The sequence below is a fragment of the Empidonax traillii genome, unplaced genomic scaffold, assembly GCF_003031625.1.
Source record: "Empidonax traillii isolate 1590-97213 ecotype Southwest subspecies unplaced genomic scaffold, ASM303162v1 scaffold2029:size96749, whole genome shotgun sequence".
NCBI classification, from domain to species: Eukaryota; Metazoa; Chordata; class Aves; order Passeriformes; family Tyrannidae; genus Empidonax; species Empidonax traillii.
This window is the reverse complement of record NW_020957222.1, coordinates 68,636-78,029: the sequence shown is the minus strand read 5'-3', so window position 1 is coordinate 78,029 and position 9,394 is coordinate 68,636. Positions and strand designations below refer to the sequence as shown.

The following is a 9,394-nucleotide window of genomic DNA, read 5'->3' as shown; positions in this document are numbered from 1 at the left end:
ACCCAGAGTGGTTTTGTGGGTGTTGGGGGGTCAGTGGGGCACTTTTGGAGGGGTTGGAAGGGTTTGGGGGTGCTGGGGACAGTTTGGGATCTCACCGGGGCAGTTTGAGGGGTATTGGGGGTTCCGGGGGCAGTTTGGGGGGGCTGGGAGCAGGGCAGTGCCCCCGGTGAGACCCCCAAACTGTCCCCAGCCCCCTTCACCTGCTCCTGGTTGCTCTGGGGGATTTCAGGGGTTCACAGATGATTTTTGGGAGGGGTCTCAAAGAGATTTTTGGGGGGTCCCAGCCGCCCCTCACTTCTTGTTTCTCTGGGGGTTCCCAGATGATTTTGGGGGGGTCCTAAAGGGGTTTTTGGGGGTCCCACCCCCCTCACCTGCTCCTTGTTGCTCTCCAGGGCCGGCAGCACCTCCTTGACCGTCCTCTCCACCAGGACCCCCCCGACCATGCGGAAGCACTTCCGAGTGGGATCCACCTCCCGCAGGGTCTCGATGACCAGACTGGGGGGACTGGGGAGTCAGGGGGGCTCAGGGACCACCCGAAAACCCTCCCAAGAACGACAACCCCCCCCCGACCCACCTGTGCTCGTTGAGCTCCAGCTCCAGCTCGGCCGCTTTGGAGGCCAAACCCCGCTGGTCCTGCCGGAGCCGGTTAAAGCGGGACACCACCTGCGACAGGGGGCACAGGGAGACCCCCGGGGGGTAAATCGGGGTGGGAACACTGGGATGGGGGTGGGATCCCACTGGCAGCACAGGGACACCCCTGGGGTGGGGATTGGGATGGGATCTCATTGGGAGCACAAGGAGACCCCCAGAATTGGGGTGGGGTCCCCTGGGATAGGGGACACCCCCACTGGGGGCACAGGTGACCCCTCACACCCCCATTCCCCTCTCATACCCCATTTTCTCCTCACATGCCCATTTTCCCCACACTCCCCTCACCTGTTCAGGGCTCAGCCCTTTCCCCGTTCCCGGATTCCCCCCCCGGCCCTTCCCGCTCTCCGCCATCTTGAGGCCCCGCCCCCTTTCCGGGACAGACCGGGGTAGGGGGCGTGGCTTCCTGCGCCGCCATCTTTGAGGCTGGCGGGTGAGGCCGGCATGGGCGCCGCCATGTTGGGTGAGGGCAGGGCCGTGGGGGGACTTTGTTCGCGGACCGGCCGGAGGGGAATGTGAGAGGTCGGGGGAGTGGGAGGGACTGGACGGGGTCACTGGGAACACTGCGAGGGACTAGGAGCACTGGGAGCATTGGAAGGGGTTACAGGGAGCACTGGGAAAGCGTTTGGGGGGCACTGTGAGGGAGGTTGGGGATTACTGGGAACACTGGGAGAGGGTTTGGAATTCACTGTGGGAGGGGTTACTGGAAGCACTGGGAGGGGGTTTGTGGGGCACTGGGAGCGCTGGGTGTGGGTTTGGGGGTCACAGGGAGGAGCTGGAAAGAGACTGGGAGATACTGGGAGGGGACTGGGAGTTCTTGGGAACACTGGGAGAGGCCTTGTGGGGTACTGGGAGCGCTGGGGGCAGTTTGGGGGGGTCTGGGGGCAGTTTGGGGTCACAGTTTGGGGGTTCTACCCCGCCATGCCATCCCTGTGCCCCCTCCCCACTTTGAGGTGTCCCCCCCAGGCTGAGGGCTGCCCCCCGGGCCCTGCTGTGCTGCCGCCCCCCAGGACCCCCCCCGAGACCCCCCAGAGCCCCCCAGAGCTCCGGGACTGCGGGCAGGTACTGGGGGGAACTCATGGGGTGACCCCGGGGGGGTGGGGGGTGACCCTGTCTCTGTGGGATGACCTGTGGGGTGATCTGGTCCTTGGAAGGTGCCCTGTGGGGTAACCCCTGTCTCCACAGGGTGACCCCCATCCCCAAGAGGTGATTCCAATCCCCACGAGGTGCCCAGTGAGATGGCCCCAATCCCCACGGGGTGACCCCTATCCCAACCCACAGCCCTCCCGCCATGTCGGTGCCCCCCCGGGCCATGGTGGCCGTGGCTCAGGTGACATCGACCCCCGACAAGGAGCACAACTGGCTGCAGTGCTCAGCGCTGGTGCGGCAGGCGGCGGGAAGGGGGGCCCGGCTCGTGTTCCTGCCCGAGGGCTTCGACTTCATCGGTACCGGCCCCGAGCAGAGCCTGCGCCTGGCGGAGCCCCTGCACGGCCCCACCCTGGGCAGGTACCAGCACCTGGCCAGGTATGGGGCTCCTGGGGGTGCTGGGGGTAACTGGAGCAACTGGGACAGCTGGGAGTATGTGGGGACAAGGGGACACAACTGGAACAGCTGGGAGTTGGTGAACAACAAGAATGGAGTCAGAGATAGGATTTGGGACAAAGACAGGGGTCAGGGATGGGACTAGGGGCAAAAACGGGAATGAGGACAGGGATGGGGACAAGGGCTGGGGGTCCCATGTTCGTGTTCCCAGGGAATGTGATGTGTGGCTCTCCCTTGGGGGCTTCCACGAGCGTGGCCACGACTGGGACACGACCGGCCGGATCTACAACTGCCACATCCTGCTGGACAACTCCGGTGGGACCCCCTGGAGCTCCACATTCCTGACATTCCTGACCCTCCCCACATCCCTCTGGCACCCCCTTTGTCCCCAGCACTGCCAACCCTCAGGATGTCCCCATGTCCACTCCGTGTCCCCCAGATACCCGATCCCCATGTCATTGACATTCCCAACCCTCCAGATGTTCCTGTACCCCCTTTTATCCCCAACATTCCCAACCCCTGGGATGTCCCTTTACCCTCAACACTTCCAACACTTGGCATGTCCCCACGTCTCCCTTTACCCCCAACATTCCCTGTCCCAGGTGCTGTGGTGGCCACGTACAGGAAGACCCACCTGTTTGACGTGGAGCTCCCCGGCAGCGTCTCCCTGCGGGAAAGCAGCTTCACCAACCCCGGCCCTGCCATTGTGCCCCCTGTGGATACCCCCGTGGGGAAGGTACAGCTCCCCACCCACCCCCAGGGAGGTCTCTGGGGGTCTCTCCACTCCGAGTGACCCCCCTCGTGTTCCCCAAAAAAGCTGGGCCTGGCCGTGTGTTACGACCTGCGGTTCCCAGAGCTGGCGCTGGCCCTGCGTGAGGCTGGGGCCCAAATCCTGGCCTACCCCTCGGCCTTCACCGTGCCCACCGGGGCTGCCCACTGGGAGGTGAGTGGGGACCCCCACCCTCCCGGTACCTCCCTGAGTGCCCCCTGTATCCCACTAGGTGAACAGCCTCCCATATTCCCCCAGTACCCTCCCTGTCCCCTGCCCCAAGTGCCCCCAAATCCTGCCAGGGTGAACCCCATGTCCTCCAAGGTGCCCTCTGTGCCCTTCCAGTGACCCCCCCAAATGTCCATGTCCCCTGCCTCAAGTGCCCCCCATATCCCCCCTGGTGAACCCCCCAATGTCCCCTCAGGTGCTGCTCTGTGCCCAGGGTACTGAGTGCCCACTGTATCCCCCCATATCCCCCCTTTCCTCTCCCACGGCCCACCCATGTCCCCTCAGATCCTTCTCCATGCCCAGGCCATCAAGTGCCCCCGGTATCCCCCATTTTCCCCCAAAATGACCCCTCTGGTGCCCCCCCAGGTCCTGCTCCGTGCCCGGGCCATCGAGTGCCAGTCGTACGTGGTGGCTGCGGCGCAGACCGGGCGGCACCATGAGGGCCGGGTATCCTTTGGCCACGCGCTGGTGGCCGACCCATGGGGCACCGTGGTGGCCCAGTGCCATGAGGGGCCCGGGCTCTGCTTCGCCGACATCGACCTGGAATTCCTGGAGCGCGTCCGCAGGGACATCCCGGTGCAGGGGCACCGCCGCAGGGACCTGTACGGCTGCCCGGGGGCACCGGCATCCTAAAGGCTGGACCTGAACCAAATCAACCCCAAATCTGCCCCAAATCAACCACCGGGACCTGTACGGCCGCCTGGGGACTCCACAACCCTAAAATCTGCATTGGAGCCAAATCAGCCCCAAATGTGCCCCAAGTCAGCTCCAGATCTCCTCTAAATCAGCCCCAAATCTGCCCCAAATCAGTCCATTTCTCCCCGAAACACAGCTCCACAACACGCTCAGTGCCACAGCACTGGGGTGTTCCCCCTCTTTTTGGGGTCTCCCCTTTCCTGGGGGTCACCCCCTTTTCGGAGTCACTTTTATGGCACCCCAGGGGTGACACCAACACCCTGAAATCCTTATTTTACCCCAATCTGCCCTAAATCAGCCCTTTCCCCCCCAAAATGAGGCAGCACAAGGCTCCCAACCCACCCCCAGGGCTGAAGCCACAGTGTTCCCCCTTTCTTTGTGGGGTCCACCCTCATTTTGGGGTACCCCCCCTCCCGAATTTGGGGTCCCAGGAGGGAAGAGGAGCCTCGAGGGGGGAATTTTGTTCTCCTGAGATTTTAAAAATACAAAAATCACAGTAAATGACACCAAAACGTGGCTGGATTGTTGGGGAGGGAGGAAGGGGTTTGGGGGGGCTGCTCTGAAACACCAAACTGGAGGGGTTATGGGGTGAACTCCTCAAGTGCTGATGAGAATTGGGGGGGAACTCACAAAATTAGAGGGGGGAAATAATTCAGAGATGTTTCGGGATGAAAATGGCCAATTTTGGGGGGTTAAATGGCCATTTTTTGACATTAAATGATGGTTTTTGGGGTGAATTGGCCATTTTTGAGGTATAATGGTTGTTTTGGGGGGTGAAAAAGGCCATTTTGGGGGAAAATGGTTATTTTTTGGTGTATAATGGGAATTTTTTGGGACAAATGGCCATTTTGAGGTGTGAAATGGCCATTTTTGGGGTGAAAAGGACTGATCTGGGGGGAAAGTGGCCTTTTTTTGTGGGAAAGACCATTTTTGGGGGGTTTAATGGCCATTTTTTTTGGTGAATCCTAAAAAACCCCCAGGGGAAGAAGGGAGTTTGGGTGGAAAAAGGGAAAATTTGTGGACAAACTGAGGGGGAATTGCCCCAAACCCCAGGACTTTGGCTTTTTTTGTTGGTTTTAGTGGATGGAAAAGAAAAGATCAAAGAAAGAGGGAAACCCCTTGGGAATCACAAGGAGAGGAAGGAGTTTGTCAGGAAAAGGGAGGGATTATGGAATATTCCACTGGATCTCCCACCCCAAACCCCACCGTGTCCCTCAAGTGCATCACCAGGATTTTTGCCTTTTTTGTTGTTGTTTTTAATGCATATAAAAGAAAATAGGGGGGAAACCATGGAAAACACAAAGAGAGGGAGGAACCAACAGGGCAAAAGTGAGGAATTCCAGAGTATTCCAATACTCCAGTGCTCCCTGCAGCTCCCACCCCCAAATCCCACCATGTTGCAGCAACAGGATTTTCGCCTATTTTTGCTGTTTTGAATGGATACAAAAGAAAATTGGGGGAAAAAACGTGGAAAACACCAGGAGGAGGAAGAACTGACAGGGCAAAAAGTGCGGAATTCCAGAATATTCCAGTGCCCCCCACACCTCCAACCCCCAAATCCCACTGTGTCCCTCAGGTGAACCAACGGGATTTTTACTTTTTTTGTTGTTGTTTTTACTGGTTACAAAAGAAAACATGGAAAAACATGGAAAACACAAGAAGAGGCAGGAGCTGACACAGGAAAAGTGAGGAATTGTGGAATATTCTAATATTCCAGTGCTCCCTGCAGTTCCAACCCCCAAATCCCACTGTGTCCCTCAGGCGAACCAAGGGGATTTTTGCCTTTTTTTTGCAGTTTTTAATGGATACAAAAGAAAACAGGGTGAGGAAGGAGGAAACATGGAAAACACAAGGAGGAGGAACAGACAGAGCAAAAAGTGCGGAATTCCAGAATATTCCAGCGCTCTCCCACACCTCCAACCCCCAAATCCCACCGGGAGGGGTTTTCACCTCCTCTTGGAAAACAACCCAAAAAAAACCTGAACGAGAAGAAGAAGAAAAAGAGGAGAAGGAAAAATCCATAGAACGAAACTCTGAGGGAGAAAATGGAGGGGGGGGGAAGGTGGGAGAAAAAGGTGGAGAAAAAGGAAAAAAGTCGGGAAAATAAAAGGTAGGGGAAAAAAGAGGAAAAAAACGGAGGGAAGAAGAAAAATAGGTGGGAAAACAAAAGAAGCGGGAAAAGGGGAGAAAAAAAGGTGGGAAAAAAAAAGGGAAAACAAGGGAAAAAGGAGAAAAAAAAGGGGGAGGGAAAAGGCAGAGGAAAAAAAAGAGGCAGGACCCCCCCCTCCTCCTCTCAGGGAGCCGTTTGGAGCATCAAGTTCCTCAGGAGTTTCTGGCGTCCCACCTCATAATCCTCCTCATCCACATTGACCAGCAGCTTGATGGCCTCGTGGCCCACGGCCTGTTTGAGCGAGTCCGTGATGAAGACGCCCTTGAGGGCCTCCAGCAGGGAGCCGTTGATGTAATCCCGCCAGAAGGCGTCCAGGTAGGTGAGCTCTGAGAACTTGATGTCACAGATGATGGAGCCCAGATCCCGGGATTTCAGGATGGTGTTGGCCTGGTTGAAGCGCTCGAACTGCCGCTCCAGGGGCTCCTGCTTGTTGGAGAAGACGTTGCCCTGCAGGGCGGAGTCGTGCTGGCAGTACTCGGCTCGCACCCGCAGGCGAATGTCTGCAGGGGAAAGGGGGACCCCAAAAATCAGGGGGGGGCTGAGGGTGGTAGTGGGACCCCTGGAGATGGTGCCCTGAAATCTGTATTTTTACCAAAATCAGGCTGTTTTTCCCCAAGTGCAACATGTTTTCAGTGCTTCAGCAACACTTTGTCCCCCGGGTTTTGGGGCCCCCTCTCTATTTGGAGATCTCCTCAATTCCCAAGCCCTTCCCCACCCCCTGGTCTGTTTTTCCTTGGGATCCAATCCCCAGTACCAGGTTTTCCCCCGCAACCCCAGATTCCAGGTCCCCCCAGTCCCAGGATTCCACCCCCCAACTCCATTCTCCCCACAAATCCCCTCACCACAGGTCTGTTTTTCCTTGGGATCCGGGGTCACCGACTTCCTCCTTTTCCGCTGGTTCCCGAGGAGGCTCCGGGCCCGGCCCGGGCGCTTCGGGCCCAGCTGGGGCCCCCCCGGGGGGCAGCACAGCGAAGGGTGGGGGGCAGGCACTGAGGGGGCACAAAGGGGGGTCAGGGGACTCCAAATATCCCCCTCCATTAGAGGGGAACCCCAAATCTCACCCTTCATTAGAGAGGATGCTCAAATCCTCACTTCCCATGGTCCCCATGTCCCATGGGATGAGGGGTGACCCCAAATGACACCCCAAAACCCAAAGGCCCCCCTGAGATCCAGGAACGGCCCCCACCCCCCAAACCTCTGACATCATCTGTGCAGTGCCAGGTGTGTCCCTGTATTCCCAGGGAATCCAGGGATAGAAAATTGGAACAATCCCCAGGAAACCCCCGAGGGGGACCCCAAATGCCCCCCGGCACCCACCTGATTTGGGGGGGTGCCCAAGCCCAGGCGGGGTCTCCCCAGGGGCGCGGGGGGTCACGTAGCGGATGGACGTCTCCTCCAGGTACTTGTCCACCAGGTCTGGGCACACTGGGAATAACAACAGGAATATGGTGGGAAAAACTCCATGGGGGGGCTGGGAACCCCCCTCATGGACAGCAGAGGGGAGGGCCTGGCCCGGGAAGGGATTGTCCAGGAGTGGATTGTCCAGGGATTGTCCAGGGACTGATTATCCAGGGATTGATCATCCAGGGATATATCCCAATATCCGGACTTGGAGTGTCACACACACAAACCCATTCCAATCCCACAGGAAAGGCTCCAGACGAGGCTCCACCACCGCCCTCACCAGCGCATCACCCAAGGGTGACCCCGGCCCCACATCGCAACATAGGGCTCCATCCTGTGACATGGGCCATGTCCCCATTTGTCACCTCCCAAAGGGTGACAGTTATGTCACAACATAGGCCACTCTCTCCCTGACACAGGCCCTGCCTATCGTGATATAGGCCAGCAGATCGCAACACTGACCCTGCATATGGTGACACAGGGTATTGTATTGCTGCAGCCCCACTCACCAGCGTGGCGCCCCTTCAACATGACACGTGGCAGTGATCCCACATATCGTGACACTGATCCCATATATTGTGACTGACCCCCTGTATCGCAACAGCCCCACTCACCCACACGCCACCTCTTGAGTACGACGTAGGGCAGCAGGTCGTGGCATTGAGCCCACATATCCCCATGTATCATGACTATGACCCCCTCTAATGAGACACCTGCCCCTATATCACGACACGAGCCGCCCTGTCGCGACAGCCCCACTCACCGGCGCGCCGCCTCTTGAGCGTGACGTAGGGCAGCAGGTCGTGGCGGGTGATGATGCGCAGCAGCTGCAGCAGCTGCCGCAGGTTGCTCTCGTCGCAGCGGCCCTGCCGCTCCAGTGCCAGCAGGAAGTCGCGGCCGCTGCGGATGCGGCCGCGCTCGGCCTCGTCCAGCACATCGACGAAGAGGAAGGAGAGCACGCGCACGTCGCGGTGCGTCAGGTGGGCGCCCACGATGTCGAACATGCGGTGCAGGCTGTACAGCCCCTGCTCCCGCTCCCCGCGCTCCTCCGGCCACGCCGATGGCCCCGCGCGCTTCCGGCCCGCCATGGGAGCCTGCGGACACCGGAACGCGGGATAGGAGCGGGCACGGAGCGGGGCGCAGATGGGGGGGACATGATTGGGGATGGGGGTTCGCTGGTTTGGGGGGGGAGAGTGATGGTGAGGGACTGGGGGTGGGGAGTGTGGGGACAGTGGTGGGGCAGCCCAGAATCCAGTCCTTCCCTGTGGATATGGGGGTAATGGACCATCCCAGAATCCACCTGGGAGAATCCCTTCCCTATGGATATGGAGTTAATGGATGACCCCAGAATCCAGCCCTTAATTCCCTTCCCTATGGATACACGGTTAATGGATCCACCAGGATGCAGCTCCTACTGGAGCTCCTGCTCCAGGAACCCAAATCCAGCCCCCCAGAGGGTTTTCTCCTTGGATACCGTTTCCAAAATAAAGATAAACATGGGATAACAACAGGAATCTCCCACCTATTCCCAATTCCCGGTGACGCAGGACTGGGCTGCAAATCCCCTTCCAAGGGGAAAATTCCTACTAAATCCCTGGGACAAAGAATCTGTCGCCACCTCCAGGTAGGGAAAAAATGGGAATCCCCCCAAATCCCTGGATTTTCCTCAAGGAACTGCTCCCTTGGGAGTGGAGGGAATGGGAAGATCTCCCAGAAAAAAGCTGAGGAGCAGCTGATCCCCAAATCCCTTGAAACTCCCATCCCCTCTGGAGCCTTCCCTTGGGAAGAGAATTCCCTCAGTGCTCCGGAGTCATTACAATAATTTTGAGAGAACGGGAAGAACAAGTTTTTGGAGCTTCCAAAACTTTCCCTGGATCTCTGACAGGATCCCTGTGGATATCAGGGAGATTTCCCACTTAATTCAGATAAAACCTTAT

General features: G+C 58.4%; 3 protein-coding genes across 3 annotated transcripts in view; 1 reads left to right on the top strand and 2 right to left on the bottom strand.

Moving 5' to 3' along the window:
* Positions 1–1,030, bottom strand: part of PFDN2 (prefoldin subunit 2) — a 2,012-nt gene extending 982 nt beyond the window's left edge. The window contains exons 1-3 of the mRNA XM_027909283.1: positions 937–1,030; positions 575–663; positions 372–495 (exon numbers count right to left, since the gene is read on the bottom strand). Of these exons, the coding sequence (XP_027765084.1) occupies positions 372–495; positions 575–663; positions 937–1,002 (279 nt within the window). The 5' untranslated portion in view covers positions 1,003–1,030. The remainder of the gene's footprint in view (positions 1–371; positions 496–574; positions 664–936) is intronic.
* Positions 1,031–1,915: 885 nt separating this feature from the next.
* Positions 1,916–4,215, top strand: NIT1 (nitrilase 1). The gene is made up of 5 exons (XM_027909284.1): positions 1,916–2,172; positions 2,402–2,505; positions 2,793–2,926; positions 3,008–3,133; positions 3,554–4,215. Exons 1-5 carry the CDS (start codon positions 1,940–1,942, stop codon positions 3,818–3,820), a joined length of 864 nt encoding a protein of 287 aa, XP_027765085.1. The 5' UTR covers positions 1,916–1,939; the 3' UTR covers positions 3,821–4,215.
* Positions 4,216–6,088: 1,873 nt separating this feature from the next.
* DEDD (death effector domain containing) lies at positions 6,089–8,545 on the bottom strand. The gene is made up of 4 exons (XM_027909277.1): positions 8,221–8,545; positions 7,371–7,478; positions 6,896–7,042; positions 6,089–6,553 (listed from the first exon to the last, which is right to left on the bottom strand). Exons 1-4 carry the CDS (start codon positions 8,543–8,545, stop codon positions 6,177–6,179), a joined length of 957 nt encoding a protein of 318 aa, XP_027765078.1. The 3' UTR covers positions 6,089–6,176.
* Positions 8,546–9,394: the final 849 nt, after the last annotated feature.

Bases quoted from the DNA above. Each gene is read 5' to 3' on its own strand.
- DEDD (XM_027909277.1), bottom strand. From the start codon at position 8,545: ATGGCGGGCCGGAAGCGCGCGGGGCCATCGGCGTGGCCGGAGGAGCGC. The intron at 7,043-7,370 runs GTGGGTGCCGGG...GTGCCCCCTCAG, and splicing joins TGGGCACCCCCCCAAATCAG to TGCCTGCCCCCCACCCTTCG. The intron at 6,554-6,895 runs GTGAGGGGATTT...TTTCCCCTGCAG, and splicing joins CAAGGAAAAACAGACCTGTG to ACATTCGCCTGCGGGTGCGA.
- NIT1 (XM_027909284.1), top strand. From the start codon at position 1,940: ATGTCGGTGCCCCCCCGGGCCATGGTGGCCGTGGCTCAGGTGACATCG. The intron at 2,506-2,792 runs GTGGGACCCCCT...TCCCTGTCCCAG, and splicing joins CATCCTGCTGGACAACTCCG to GTGCTGTGGTGGCCACGTAC. The intron at 3,134-3,553 runs GTGAGTGGGGAC...GTGCCCCCCCAG, and splicing joins CCGGGGCTGCCCACTGGGAG to GTCCTGCTCCGTGCCCGGGC.